This window comes from Carassius carassius, chromosome 46, assembly GCF_963082965.1.
Source record: "Carassius carassius chromosome 46, fCarCar2.1, whole genome shotgun sequence".
NCBI lineage: Eukaryota > Metazoa > Chordata > Actinopteri > Cypriniformes > Cyprinidae > Carassius > Carassius carassius.
The window spans coordinates 24,684,675-24,701,228 of record NC_081800.1 but is presented as its reverse complement, the minus strand read 5'-3'; the positions used below and the strand labels follow the sequence as shown (position 1 = coordinate 24,701,228).

The window sequence follows — 16,554 nt, the reverse complement described above, 5'->3', positions numbered from 1 at the left end:
CCAGAGAAAAGGCTTGGGGTATTTATTATTATTTTCTGTAAAGGAAAACTTTTTGTTGAAGAAAAAAAAATGCTGTCTTCTGAAGCCATAGGATAGTTTTGTTTGAGGAAGAGGCATGTAATTGATAGTTGTAATTTTTTTTATTGGGGGGGGGGGGGGGGGGGGTAAATAACAGCTTAAATGTCAGTCTGTTCTTTAACAATATGACTTGACTGGCTTGATTGCTGGATTGTGCATCATTCAGAATCTAATTGAGGCTCTGTTTACACTTCAACAGTGTGCTTGAAATGGAAACGTTTTTCCTTGCGTTTTTTCACGTACAGATGACAGTGTTGTCAAATTGATCCCTGTATACACAGATCTGTGAAAAGTGACTTAATGCTGTATGATGCATGCCAAGCCAGTAGCTTCTAATGTCACTGTGTAGACAAACACTGTGTGAACATATACTATGCATGTGCATGTAATCACCATTTCACAGATTTTGTTTTTCTAATTTACTATGATTATATCATTTTCAAAACTTCAAAACACATTTCAAAAAGTTGCGTTTAAGGCCCCAAAGTGCCAGTATTGAACAGCCAAAACACATTTCAAAACAAAACAAAACAAAGTTCTCAGTTTTCAGTTGAAAATGATGTCATGTAAACGCTCTCTTAGAATGAATTTAAATTTGACCTCATAACCTCATTTAAGATAATAATAATAATAAATTATTAAATAAGTAAATAAGTTTTTAAAAATCTTGAAATTTGAATATTTACTTTATGGACCAGGGTTGAAGAATCCTTCATTTGCCAGAATGCAACCCATAAAAAAAAATCAAATTTTTTTTATTTACAATTACATGTAAATTCCACTTCCTATCATTTCAATTCAAAGTCCAGCTTCTAGTCAGGTTACACCAATTTCATTCAAATCGAAAACTTTTTTGCACAACCCTCCTTGACAGATGTGACCGTTGTGTAAAAAAAAACTGCATGAAGATTCTTAAAAATTAGCCTTTTGGGTTCAACAGAAAACAGCTTTGCAACCTTATAAGGGGGAGTAAAAAAAAAAAAAAGAGCAAATTTTTATTTTTAGGTGAAGCGACGCTCAGTTTGACAGCCTTTCGGGTCTTATAATTGATCTTTTTTCTCATCATCATGTAAAGGATGATTTGAGCACAAATTTTCTTGAGACACATTTAGGCTGTTCCTCAGCTTTATTCATCAGGTGATTTTCTCAGAAAACTGTTTTCAGAACTTTATGAATGGAAATGTCGTGTGTAGCAGACGAGGTGTATGAACTGGCAGAAAGATTTTCTCTCTAAACTAATGAACGTAAAGCAGCAGGGTAACTGCACATGACATGCAAAATAAATATGTAGACAAATGCATATTATACAAATGCATATTATTTTGCAAATGCAAGATCTTGCGCAGTTATACAGTAGTTTGCCCACATTCTTCAAAGTATTTTATTTTGTGTTCAACAGAAGAAAGAACTTGACATAATGACATAATTTTCGTTCTTGGGTGATTTTTTTTTTGGTGCCAAAGGTGAGGTAACCTAACCGGTTTACTGCTAATAGTGAAACACTTTGAAGCTACACCTCAGAATCAATGCTGGATGAAAACATAGTGCATCAAATTCTCAATTCACTATATTTTAAATAGTTTGACCTGCAATTCAGTTTTCTGACAGTCCATTAGGAAATCAGCTGAAAGCATCCAGTCTCATAAAACTGAAGTGAATGTTAAATTTCTCAGTATATATTGCAATATTTGAGAAATTATTTTTGTATCTGATTCTATTAGTCTATGTAGAGTGATAAATAATGTTAGGAGAAACAGATGAGCACAGGCAGATATTATGGCTTTCTCTTCAACAGCTCACACTTTGCAGTCTTAATTGTAATGAAATCACTTAAGAAATAACAACTGAGAGAAATTACATGAATATAGCCTATATTAAAACAAATGAGAAACCTTTTATAGTTGATAAGCAAGAATGTTTTCAATGATCTATTATTAGTTTACAGTAGTGTCTAATTTCACAATTGACAGATAAATACTTGTCAAGATGTCGTGTTTGTTTGGACAAAAACTTTGACACCACCAACAAAAGGTAAGTAAAGTTTTTTTCTTTAATCCTCCCTTTATATTTGTTTTGCAAATCTCAGTTAAGCATGATTATATGTTTTTATTTAGCATAACAGTCCTGCTGTTTTTCCTTTTGAACAGGTCACAGATTTGAGGTATGGTTCACGTTTTTGTCATTATGCGCTTGCAAATACTGCTGCTAATTCATATTGTGTAAATAAGGTTTGGGTATTACCACACATTTATTAGTGATGTTTATTAAACTAGGATAAATAGTTTGAAAAGGAAAGAAACATTTGGAGTCCCATGAATTATTGCTCAATTCATCACAAACAAATGAGTGTATAAAATGCTTTATTTGATGCATTATGTTCCACAGTATTAACAAAATATTGGCCCTAGACTACTATCATTAATTATCTACAGTACAGATATAATCTGAGGATATTTATTGGTTCACAGATGTTCCTTAGTGTGTCATACCCAGGGTCCAAAAACAACACTCGCTAACCAGCAAAATGCCTGTAAATATTGGATTTTGGTGAACAAATGTCATTTGGAGGGAGCTCGATGAACTGAACCGAGGGTGTCAGATGAGAGATATATCAAATGTGCAGCGTTACTGTAGAACCATTGTCAATGGAGATTTTGGGAAAAGAGCAGTGGTACCCCAGGACAGACTTGAGAAACATTTTTTTTTAAGCGCAAGCTGAAACAATGGCTTTTAATGGTGCACATCCACATCAGTGTCCAAAACTTGAAAGCAGTTTTATCACTCACAATCTCAAAAAAGGATGATTAAATGCAGCCAATCAGAGAAATGGTGAGTGGTATAACATTTGTTTCCTTATGAAAATGTTGAAATCAAAAATTATATATATTATTGCATTTATATAACTGATGCATTTATATATATATATATATATATATATATATATATATATATATATATATATATATATATATATATATGTTAGCTGGCTTCAATGTATAAATGCATCAGTTATATAAATGCAATAATTAATGTATAAGTGCACTACTTGAAATGTTTTGCACAAGCTTTTATAACTTTTACTGTTCATCCTATTGTTCTTATAGTACGTATATCATCTTTATTTCATGGTGCATTAGAGCTGATCCATTGCTGCTGCTCATTACTGTCCTCACAAGACGTTTTCCTTTAACAATGGAGGGAACCACTCGTATACATAAAACTTGTAATAGTTATGAATATATTTTTCAGAAAAATAAGACGCAGTTATTTCCCATCTGAAACATGCTGCCACTTATATTCCAAAATGACTCATATAATGCAAAACTCTCTTGAATCAAACAAAACATTACGGCTCCCCTGCTGTGCATCAATGTAAAACATCAAGAGAGGGATTTAAACCTAATTCAGTTAATCACAAGGAGCACATGGAGCACTCTGTATATATGTCAATGAGAAAAGCTGTAAGTACAGCTGAGCGCTTTAATCAGCTCTGAGAGATGACAGCAGCCAGCCATGAACTGCCCTGTGTGCCACAGCTTTACTGAGATCGGCCTTCGTAATCAGCGCAAATGAGAGTGGCCAGCACTTCAGCAGAGATTAGTGACCACAACAAGCATGTTTGACTGCAGAGCGAGGCCTGAAATATACTCTACACAAGTATGTGAGCGCAAATTGTGCCAGAGTGGTTTGCATTCTCATTATTTTCACAAGAGGTGCTAGTTGGTTATAAATTTAAGTGAATGTGACATGTGGCCGTACTCCGAATTTGTCCCATCCAAGTGCACACACACACACACACACACACACACACACACACACACACACACACACACACACACACACACACACACACACACACACGCACACACACACAGAAGTAAGTAGAGAACAAACACACACCTGGGGCATTGGGCAGCCATTTTTGCTGCAGCACATGGTATTGAGGGTGTAAGAGAGAGCACTTCAACAGGATATTATATTTCTGTTGTGTTTTCGTACTTGTGCAAAGTATGTTTTTGGCCTAATTTAGCACACTTTCCAAATTGTGCATGACATATTACATATTCAAATTTAGTTTTGAATGAACTAGTTGCACAGTCCATATATGACTGGGATTACCCTTTATTTAGTTTCCCCAGGTTAGCACCTTTAACCTTGAGTGGTTTACTCAGTGCTTTTTGATATAGTTATAGAATAATTTGCTGAATATTTGATTTACAGATGTGGCATGAGAACGGGCCTCGCTGAACGTGGAGAGGAGATCAAATAACATAAAACATTCAATATCATAATCAACACGGATCTTCACGCACACCTGCAAGCTCTTTTTTTTTTTTTACACGGGCTGCTTAAAAAGACAAGACAGAAAATATAAAATTATATATAAACTTGAGAAATAAAAAAACACAGAGTACATAGCTATGTTGTATTTACACTCATGCTTTTTTACAGTCTTGCATTCTGCTACAGGAAAAGTTTTGCTCTCAAGGCCTTGAATACATTGGGCTATGACCCATAGAAGCAGGCAGGCTGGGTGTTGTGGACCTGACCTGGTTTTTCATCCCATCCTGGCATTATCTAATGCACTGAATGGGTCAACTGGGATGTGCTGCCAACAATGGCATTACTGGGGCAGTGGCCCATATGTGCAGGGTCAGACCATATGTCGCCTGTCAGAGAGAAATAGAAAGGAAATAATACATGTCCCGTCGTCTGTTCCCATGCAAGTGGATTCGTTTTGTCTGATCGATCTCAGTCTGCGTCATTTCAGTGGACGTTATACGTTAGTCTCCAGACCATTCATGTCGATGGCACAATGGTCCTTGTCTCTGTGTTTCAGGTGCCGAGGAGGTATGGGTGGCTTTTTTCGATCAACTGGTGGTGGACGGACCCCTTCTTCCAGCTGCATGAGACGGGCCACGTCTGGGGGAATGTGCTGAGGTTTGCCCCCTGGTGGTGGGGGCTGGAAACTACCGTTGTTCTGCTGACAGTTCGGCAAACCCTGGTTAGTCATGGGCTTTGTTTCGCAGATGAGAGGGACCTATGGAGAAACAGAAATAAGGCCAATTCAATATTTCTTCTAATGGACTGTATCTCTTTCAGAGAGATTTTGATTCCGATTATCAGAACAGTGTTGTTATTGTTAAATAAAACTGTTAAAGAACATATTTATTCATTGAAATAAAGCTCAAATAAAATAGAAATAGTAAATGAAAAGCTTGAACTAAATGTAAGGGTAACCCCTCTATCCTGTGTTCTAAGCGCCTCTTCATTCTTGAACCAAGTGGGTCTCGAACCCGGTTTTCTGGCATGGAAGGCAGGTGCACTAACAAAGGCTAAAGACTGCAGCACCTCTTGAGATCAGGGGAGTGAGGTTTACCTGCTCCAGTTTTGAATTCATCATTATTTGAATTATTATGACCATAATATATTGCACAATTATTTCAAATTGAAAAATCAAACCGATACTTTTGGTTTAATGAGAGCATCACTTGAGACATCTTTTTTTTTATTGTAGATGAAGGAACCAAGGTCTTCCTACATGACTGTCAGAGTACAAAACGTTGTTATCATTAACTAAAAGTTTTTAAGAACAGTATTTTTCATTGAGATAAATCTGAGATAAATTATATATAAATATTAAATAATCAAGACTAAAACGAACTGAACGGAAAATGTAAGATTTCAAATTTAAGTTGAAGTACTAATCTTACAGACGAAAAATAAAACTAATACAGATTTTTTTTTAACTATTAACAAATATTTTTAAAACAGTAAATCTACACAATGCTATTTTTTTAAAGTTGTAAAAAAAAAAAAGACACTAATGGTGATTAAACATACAGAAGTAGATAAATCATACTAAAACAATACTGTACCAGGATCGCTGCACAGCTCATATTACAGTGTTTTTGATAGCTGTCATGTTTTTTGTCCTAACAGCTATACAATAAAGCCATTCAATAAAGGCCACTTACAGTATATGCATGCGAGAGACAGGGAACTGTCCAAAAGGTTTGTCAAAAATGAGCAGCTGTCCAATCAAATCAATGCCTCAAATTATCTTTTTATGAGGGGGAAATTTTCAGGTATATTTTTGCTTCATGTGCATTGTAGAGATATATTACTTTCAAGAATGGATTTTATTTGGGTGTGTGGTTCCCATCAGAGATAGATGCGAGCTGAAATTTGGCTACAGAAGGGTTTTCTGTTGTGAATAACATGTAGTGAGGGCATTTGAACATCTTTTGGTGGTGTGTGGTAGGGGTTAAATCTCAGAAAAAACGAGATTCAGGCTTTTAATGAGAAAGCCATAAGTTATAATTATTTTGCTTTTGAGCTAATTTGTCCAGTCAAGTAGTCCTTAAAGCAAGCAAACCTCAAGTTGCTCTTGGATTAAATTGTTTGGATAAACTTGACTACTTAATTACTAAGAGTGGAAAAATAAGATTGTCACAGAAGCAGTTACGTTTCTGAAGAATAATTAGAAACAGCCATCAGTATATGGTGTTCTGTACATATGCCTTCATGACAAATGTTTTCCAAGCCATTCACCATAAATTGGATGCCTACATGTCTATTTTGGTCCCAATTTTAACACATAGACATACTTTTTTTCCTCAAAACCATGTTTTTCCACCTTGTCACGACTATACTGTCTTTCTGTTTGTCGAAATCTGCATTCAATAGTCACAAACCCTCCTATCGTCACTGAGTTTGTCCTTATTTACAAAACCTCACTATCCTTGAGATATCTTTGTGAGTATGAAACGTGCAAATCAAGTGGCCTGTCCTATTTGTCAAGGAAAAAAATCAATGAAATCCACTTCAGTGTTGTGGAGAATCGTGTTCTTCGGTTTCAAAACATGTATGTTTTCCACAGAAAATATTTGTGTGTGTGTGTGTGTGTGTGTGTGTGTGTAGTGCTTCTCACAATTTGTATATTTCCAACGCAGCTTTACAAAGAATAGCACTTCACGAACCCCCACAGCGAGGACACAATATGAGGGAATAACATTTAAGATGTTTAAAAATTATCCTTGGGAGGACTAAACTCAGTCTTTATGTTTGTGTGTAGTTGTGATTGTGAATGTGTTATTTAATTATTTTACTATTAACATTAATTTACTTGAAGTACTTCAAGAAATTTGAAGTCAAAGGGGTTCAGCAGACCGTTTGGGAATCCTTGGTATAGCCTATATTGTCACACTGCAGTACTATTCATGTTTTGGCCTGCTACAGAAAAGGCTAAAAGTCCACTAAACGTGTGAGGGGGAAAAAACAACACAGAAATGGCTCCAAAATACTTTTACCTTCACTGGCTTATACAGTCCAAAAGTCAGAAAAGTTTTGCATTCTTCATTATTCATTCATTATCATTAGTCATTTTGCATGATTATTATATATTATGAGCATTACATTTTGAGCAACAATTTCAAATTTAGAAATTAAACTTTTTATTTTAAGCACTTGAAGCTTTCTTCAACAAAGCTTACAATTTACAAGACTCAATGCTAAGGACTTTCTATTCATATTTTTACTTGAACTAATTTTAATTTTTACCCTGCCAGTAGTTTCACTGGCCCTGCCAAAATAAATAAATACATAAAATTGTTATAATTTTTTTTGACCCATGTTAGGTTTTATTCTAATAAATAAACCTAACTAACATCAAGTTCATTCATTATTAAAGACAAGTGAACGGTCAAACAAATGAACACTTTACAGAAATTTAAATGTCAGCATTAATAATAATTGAACAACAAAAGACGAGGAGAAAAATCACTCCCCGCTCTTGACAGAATAGCATTTGTTGCTTTTATGAGAATTTATATATATAGAGAAAATTGTGCCCTACCATAACATTCACATCAATGCAACATAAATAAATCACTACTAGAACACAAAATTGTTTCTAAGAGCAAATATTTCTTAATTGATCTAGTCACTTGATTCTGCTCTCAAAATGCAACAGATTTCTGCATTTAAGTTTAAAATGAACAAAATTGTCTTATACCCGGCTACAGACCCCCCTAGAGTAGAGGAACCAATGTGCATTCATCACAGTCTCAAAAAATCATGTGTGGACACTGGGAATATAGAGGAAACACTGTAGGATCGGCTCTCAGTGTGTGTGTGTGTGTGTGTGTATGCCAGTTCACTTTACTATTTGAGTGTGAAAAATGTGTGGCACTAAATACATTTTTCACACTGGCCTCAGGTCCTCAGGCAGTCCTCATTGACAAGCCCTGGTTTACTTTGAAGTACTGACTTAGAAATAGTGCAGATGTTAAATTATTTATTTAATATTTTAAACAATAATAATGTAATAAAGATATTCGATTTTTTGACACTACTATAGATATATAATATATCTTAAAAAAAAGATGATTTGTCAACTTGTAAATGTCACGTACGGTGTTACAGATAACACAGGAGAGGGAACCAATTGCAGGTTAGTCCTTTATTTGAAGGGTAATCCAAAGGGGTAAACGGTCCAGGCAGGGTCAAAACCAGAATATCCAAACATAACATAAACCAAACAAGACACGAAGACAAGGCAAGGGCAAGAACTGACGGACATGAATTAACATTCAACAAGGAACATTAAACAAGGACTCCGTAACACAGACTCAGACATACCGGGTATAAATACACAGAAGGATAATGAGGGAACAGGAGACATGTGTGGAAAAATCAATTACTAAACAGGAGGAAGGTGACCAAATAAGGGAACAGGAAGTGATAAGGAGACAGACACTGTGAGAAAGGAGGACACCTTGTGGAAACCCAGGGAACACAACCCAGACACTGAGACAGGACCCCCCCTCTACGGAGCGGCTCCCAGACACTCCACGACAAGACACGACACAGACCAGGAGGGGGGCGGACAGGTGGAGGCTCAGGGGGAGGGACGGAGGGCCAGACTCACTGAGGGGAACAGACAGAAACATAACAGAAACCAAGAAACACAAAACAGAAATCCATAAGGACATCATGTGGCGCCCCCCAGGGCGGAGCAGAAGACCACCACAGCCGTGTGGTCAAGGCAGAGGCCCCCCAGGGCGGAGCAGAAGACCACCACAACCGTGTGGTCAGGACGGAAGCCCCCCAGGGAGGAGCAGAAGACCACCACAACCGTGTGGTCAGGACGGAAGCCCCCCAGGGCGGAGCAGAAGACCACCATGTCCTTGTGGACGAAGCCAGAGTCCTCCAGGGCGGAGTGGAAGACCCCCACAGCCGTGTGGTCAGGGCGGAAGGCCCCCAGGGCAGAACAGAAGACCACCGTAGCCATGTGGTCAGGACCAGAGCCCCCCAAGGCGGAGCAGACCTCCGTGCGGCTGGACCAACGTGACGACGAAACTCTGGTAATTCCCTGGTGTCCTTACTGGACTCCAGAAGATTGGTGCTGGCCTGACACTGCTCATGATGATCAATGGTGACTTTTATTTGCTCATGAAGATCAATGGTGACTTTTATTTGCTCATGAAGATCAATGGTGACTTGACTCAGTCCATGAAGATCAATGGTGACTTGACTCAGTCCATGAAGATCAATGGTGACTTGACTCAGTCCATGAAGATCAATGGTGACTTGACTCAGTCCATGAAGATCAATGGTGACTTGACTCAGTCCATGAAGATCAATGGTGACTTGACTCAGTCCATGAAGATCAATGGTGACTTGACTCAGTCCATGAAGATCAATGGTGACTTGACTCAGTCCATGAAGATCAGAGGTGACTTGACTCAGTCCATGAAGATCAGAGGTGACTTGACTCAGTCCATGAAGATCAGAGGTGACTTGACTCAGTCCATGAAGATCAGAGGTGACTTGACTCAGTCCATGAAGATCAGAGGTGACTTGACTCAGTCCATGAAGATCAGAGGTGACTTGACTCAGTCCATGAAGATCAGAGGTGACTTGACTCAGTCCATGAAGATCACCGGTGACTTGACTCAGTCCATGAAGATCACCGGTGACTTGACTCAGTCCATGAAGATCACCGGTGACTTGACTCAGTCCATGAAGATCACCGGTGACTTGACTCAGTCCATGAAGATCACCGGTGACTTGACTCAGTCCATGAAGATCACCGGTGACTTGACTCAGTCCATGAAGATCACCGGTGACTTGACTCAGTCCATGAAGATCACCGGTGACTTGACTCAGTCCATGAAGATCACCGGTGACTTGACTCAGTCCATGAAGATCACCGGTGACTTGACTCAGTCCATGAAGATCACCGGTGACTTGACTCAGTCCATGAAGATCACCGGTGACTTGACTCAGTCCATGAAGATCACCGGTGACTTGACTCAGTCCATGAAGATCACCGGTGACTTGACTCAGTCCATGAAGATCACCGGTGACTTGACTCAGTCCATGAAGATCACCGGTGACTTGACTCAGTCCATGAAGATCACCGGTGACTTGACTCAGTCCATGAAGATCACCGTTGACTTGACTCAGTCCTTGAAGATCAGCGGTGACTTGACTCAGTCCTTGAAGATCAGCGGTGACTAGCCCTGACTCTGGAGGATCAGCGGTGACTAGCCCTGACTCTGGAGGATCAGCGGTGACTAGCCCTGACTCTGGAGGATCAGCGGTGACTAGCCCTGACTCTGGAGGATCAGCGGTGACTAGCCCTTACTCTGGAGGATCAACGGTGACTAGCCCTGACTCTGGAGGATCAGCGGTGACTAGCCCTGACTCTGGAGGATCAGCGGTCGACTCTGGAGGGTCCACTGGCACCTGACTCGACTCTGGAGGGTCCACTGGCACCTGACTCGACTCTGGAGGGTCCACTGGCACCTGACTCGACTCTGGAGGGTCCACTGGCACCTGAGGGTCCACTGGCACCTGACTCGACTCTGGAGGGTCCACTGGCACCTGACTCGACTCTGGAGGGTCCACTGGCACCTGACTCGACTCTGGAGGGTCAGCTGAGACTCTCATCCTGTGCAGCGGCGCTGGGCAAGCAGCCATCTTGGTCCATGACTCTGGACAGGCGGCCATCTTGTACTGTGATGCTGGGCTGGCGGCCATCTGGGGTTGTGGCGCTGAACCGGTGGCCAATGTGGGCATTGGCGCTGGGCTGGCGGCCATCTTGTACTGTGGCGCTGGACCGGTGGCCAATTTGGGCATTGGCGCTGGGTTAGCGGCCATCTTGTGCTGTGGCTCTGGACTGACGGCCATCTTGTGCTGTGGCGCTGGACTGACGGCCATCTTGTGCTGTGGCGCTGGACTGACGGCCATCTTGGGCTGTGGCGCTGGACTGACGGCCATCTTGGGCTGTGGCGCTGGAACGGTGGCAAATTTGGGCTGTGGCGCTGGGTTAGCGGCCATCTTGTGCTGTGGCACTTGGCTGGTAGCCATCCTGGGCAGTGGGGCTTGACTGACGGCCATCTTGGGTTGTGGCGCTTGGCTGGTAGCCATCCTGGGCAGTGGTGCTGGACTGGCGGCCATCTTGGGTTGTGGCGCTTGGCTGGTTGCCATCCTGGGCAGTGGTGCTGGGCTGACGACCACCCCGCCGGAAGAGACAGGATTGGCTGGGGCATCCCACAGAAGCCGATGCTGCAAATAGAACACAAACTCCCAGAACTCCAAAGTTTCTAAATGCGCCATCTCCTCCTGAGAAACTGGATCATCAAGCCCGCTGTTAAAATAATCTTTAAGGGCTGCATCATTGTATCCCATGCCCTCGGCCAGGGACCAGAACACCTGTGCCAGGGCACCCACCTCATTGCCCTCTTGGCGGAGGGCGATCAACTTCAGATACTTCGCCCTCCGCTCCGCCATCCTGGCTGGGGAGCGGGAAAAAGACATACCGCTGGTTCCTTGCATGACGGAGTCCTTCTGTCACGTACGGTGTTACAGATAACACAGGAGAGGGAACCAATTGCAGGTAAGTCCTTTATTTGAAGGGTAATCCAAAGGGGCAAACAGTCCAGGCAGGGTCAAAACCAGAATATCCAAACATAACATAAACCAAACAAGACACGAAGACAAGGCAAGGGCAAGAACTGACGGACATGAATTAACATTCAACAAGGAACATTAAACAAGGACTCCGTAACACAGACTCAGACAGACCGGGTATAAATACACAGAAGGATAATGAGGGAACAGGAGACAGGTGGGGAACAATCAATTACTAAACAGGAGGAAGGTGATCAAATAAGGGAACAGGAAGTGATAAGGAGACAGACACCGTGAGAAAGGAGGACACCTAGTGGAAACCCAGGGAACACAACCCAGACACTGTGACAGTAAATTTTTGTTGTTGGGGTTTTTTTCTCCAGGTAACTCACCCCATCTCCCTCTTTAATGAAGTCCTTTCTGCAGATATGGGCCATGATTCCTGTGGCCAGAGCATCTCCCATCACATTGACCATGGTGCGGAATCTGTCTCTGAAGAGGTGAGGACAGACAGACATGACGCTAAAATAAACTTACTGTAATGTGTTTTAAAGACACTGGTGGATAAAACATAGTCAGGATAGATACAGATGCTGGATAAAAATAGAGCATGATGGGAAATTTACAATCAAGTCCAAGAGTGACTGATTATTTGTCTTTCAACCGATGTTGAACTCAAAATTTTGAAAACTCTGATTTACTGTATGTGGCAACAGTAAACACATTTTTATGATAATAGTGACCATTAAAGAGTGAAATGCATTGAGTTAATATCCTGCCTAAGATGCCATTCACACAGAACATGTTTGGACACTTAAAAGCGCAACATACATGTCAGTGTAATGAAAAAAAAAGGTCTCTCGAAAAGTTAACTTGATAGCTTTTTCAATATGAAGCATTTATTCTGCAAAACAGTGCAATGCACAAATACGTCCACCTAGTGTGTGTTTATGTAGAAAAAGAAAAAAACCCCATTGAAAAGCAGAAGTAAACTGTTAGAACGCATTCTTTGTGATCAGCCTCTAATGGAAATTGACAAAAAATTGCACCTAAATATCCAATACTTACAGGGCCCAATCAACAGCAATGATGAGAGTGATGTCATCAGTGGGCAGTCCAACAGATGTCAACACTATTACCATGGTGACTAGGCCGGCCTGTGGGATCCCGGCTGCACCGATGCTCGCTGCTGTTGCTGTAATACTGGAGAACATGGTAAACAAATCATGATGAGGCAAACACAATGTTATGAAGGACAAAAACCTCTGTAGCATCTAAAGACCAAATTAGAGTAAATACATGGTGCAGTTCTTTTTATTTTGGGAAGAACTACTTCTTTACAAAGATAATCATAGGCCAGATATATTTCCACAAATTGCATGCATTTTATGAATGACAGATAACCAGCCTTCATGCAAACACTTCACTGAGGAATAACATCTATACATGTCACGCTTTGATCGCACGCAATTTATAATGCACTGGGAAGAATAAAAGATGCTCTGACATTCTCTAGTGAGCTTAAATAAAATGACATCAGCGACTGAAAGTTTTAGGGAATGTTACTTTTAAATACAACTTTTTACAATAATTCATTACTCATTGCAAATGATAACTAATTAAGGTAACTGACATGTTAATTTATAATTGCATCCTTTTGTGAACTGTTAATTGAGTCAATAAAAATGTTCTTGTCCCGGTTCAGAATTGATCAGTGTCGTCGAAGAAGGTCGAAGCAGGGAGGACATGTTTAACGTGTTTAAGACGTGTTTAACTGAACGTCTACTAGCTTGATGTGGGATGATCAGGAGTAGACTGGTGAACAGTAGTCTGCAGTTGAATAACACAGAGCAAGTGCAGTGGTCTTTAGTGTCTGGGCCCTTGCACCCCAGCTAGTAGATATCATCGGCATTGATGAATTTGTAGGACTGTGTTGCTGGAAGATCATTAATATAGATGTTGAAGAGACTTGGAGACAGGACAGACCCCTACGGGAGTCCATTTACTAGTCTTCTCCAAGAGCTATTTTTCCTACCATGTGTACTCGAAAACGTCTGTCATGGAGAAAGAGTTCTACAGCCTCTATTACCCAACATGGTCAAACTTTGGATAGTTTCAACAGGAGACCAGCATGCCAGACCGTGTCGTAAGCCACAGTTAGGTCAAGGAAGATGGTCCCAGTTTTCAGATTTTTCTGGAATCCGTTTTCAATGTACAGTATGTCGTCAGGGCAAGAACATGTTCACCAGTGCTATGTCCTTGCCTGAACACTGACTGCTCAGCTGTGATGGTTTTCTCCAAGAGTGGGCTGATTCAGTGAAGGATCAAGCGTTCGAGTATCTTTAAACACACGGGTAGCAAGGATATTGGGCACCACAATAAATGCACTTTCAACATATTGATTTCAGCAAAAATAGTCACAGAAACTCTGCTATGCATTAGCATTGTGCTTAAACAAGCAGTGTGGATACTTTAACATTTAATATAGGTGCTAAAATAAATACACCCTGCATGCAATTGTGAAATAAAGCAAGACCAAACATGGCAATAAGATTTGTGTATATGAATAGACTACTAGTTAAGTTTTTCACTGATTTTATCAATGTCACTATGTATCTGATTCACACTTGTAACAGAAACAGAAACAGAAACGTAGAGCTGAGGCATGGCAGAAACAGTTTCCTTTTGTTTTCAGTGACAATGTTTTCATTAAGGGCATGAGATGCTTCTGTAACGTATCCGTTCAAGATTCATTAATGCAAAGATGGATCCTAAGAGGTTTCGAGATCTTTTCATGTGAATATCAACAGCATGTCTTTGTAGCTCATAATGAGCATGAAACTGTGGTTTGGTGATAAACATAGGAGAATATTTATAAATTGTAGGTATAGCTTAAATATTGCCCATGTATTGTGATGATTTTATATTTGCAAATTCATTAGTTGTTCATTAACTTCGAGATAGTAATGCAACCTCAAATCGTATGTAAATTAAATTGTTAAATAAGGTAAAATATATAAATATCAATTAAATAAAGCAATGCAATATGTTTCCTTCTTTAACAGGGTCACCTTGACATAGAAAAAAAGATTTGCTACATTCTCTTACATTTTCTAATCGCATAAACCAAGCTATTATGTAACGCTCTTTTGTGCATCACACACAGCTGGAATAAAGCATCTTTTGAGCCTTGTTCATTCTCTGGATCGTGAAGATCTTCATGTGTGAAATACTGTAAATCCAGAGCTTGCTAGTTAGCAGTAACTGATCGACAGAGGTAAATTTCTCAAAAAAATTTACTTGAAAAAAACATAAGAGATTTAATGTTTTAACAACTCCAATTACAAATAACAAAATTTGTATTCTTAATCGTTAAGACACATTTTGTACCTGATAGTGATGATTTGGCCGAAGTCAAGCTCGTAGTTGTTGACCTGTGCAATAAAAATGGCTGCCACAGCCTCATACAGCGCAGTGCCGTCCATGTTGATCGTGGCTCCGACGGGCAGCACGAAGCGGATGATCCGCCGGTCTATGTGGTTGTTCTCCAGCAGGCACTTGAAGGTGATAGGCAGAGTGGCAGAACTGCAAATGAAGAAGGATCCAATGTTAAAACACTTGCTAGACTACAATGTCAGACTGTCTCAGTTTTACCCAAAACCAAAGTCTGCAATCATGAATGAAGGAACTCAAGAAACAATTCCTATCATGTTTGAGTTCTTAACACTTTGTGGTTCCTTCTACCACTTTCTTGTTTGTTTATTCGATAGTTAGGCCAGTTATATCCGTAACATATTTTACCATGTTTAAATCCACATATTTATTGCCATAATAAGAGTAGAAAATGCTAATAAAGGTGTGCAAATTCTGCGAGACCTAAGATATTTCTCAACCTGTTGAAACAGCTTCTCTTAATATAACAACAAAGCTTCACACAAAAGTCTGTTTGTACTGACACAATATCCTGCATTGTGTGTTGGCTCTTTTCTTTTTAGTAGATGCAACGTGACTATAGTTACTGGCATAATGACTTTGACAGAAGGGTAAAAGTATGTAATTCTTCATAGGGATGCAAGCTTGTGCAATATTAATGCTGTTTTTTCTTTCTCTCTATACAGTAGCCTAATGTATTTTCCTGTCCCAGGGATGGGAGAAACATGTTGTTTATTGAGTAAAATAAATGTTGTTGTGTAATTTAAAGATATATTTCTATAAAATCTAGCTTGATTATTTGCACAAAAGCAAGAAAATGAACAGGATGGAAATAATGAGCTGAAGTGCTTAATATTTAGACAACTATTCAAAAGTCTGCGTTCAGCAAGATGACATTGACCTTGAAAGATTTCCGAAGGATCACTTGACACTGAAGACTGGAATAATGATGCTGAAAATACAGCTAAAATAAATAAATAAAAAATATTTCACAATTTTCCTGTTTTTTTTAATTGTTTTTTTTTGTTGTTGTTTGTTTATTGTTTTGTTTTTTTTACTTGAATTTTTGATTAAATAAATGCAGCCGGGCTGAGACTTCTTTCAAAAGCATTAAACAATATT

General features: G+C 39.7%; 1 protein-coding gene across 1 annotated transcript in view; it reads right to left on the bottom strand.

Annotated features, from left to right (window-relative positions):
• Positions 1-3,945: 3,945 nt before the first annotated feature.
• LOC132129562 (excitatory amino acid transporter 5-like) overlaps positions 3,946-16,554 on the bottom strand; it is a 59,264-nt gene continuing 46,655 nt past the window's right edge. The window contains exons 8-11 of the mRNA XM_059541186.1: positions 15,391-15,585; positions 13,069-13,203; positions 12,393-12,492; positions 3,946-5,119 (exon numbers count right to left, since the gene is read on the bottom strand). Of these exons, the coding sequence (XP_059397169.1) occupies positions 4,856-5,119; positions 12,393-12,492; positions 13,069-13,203; positions 15,391-15,585 (694 nt within the window). The 3' untranslated portion in view covers positions 3,946-4,855. The remainder of the gene's footprint in view (positions 5,120-12,392; positions 12,493-13,068; positions 13,204-15,390; positions 15,586-16,554) is intronic.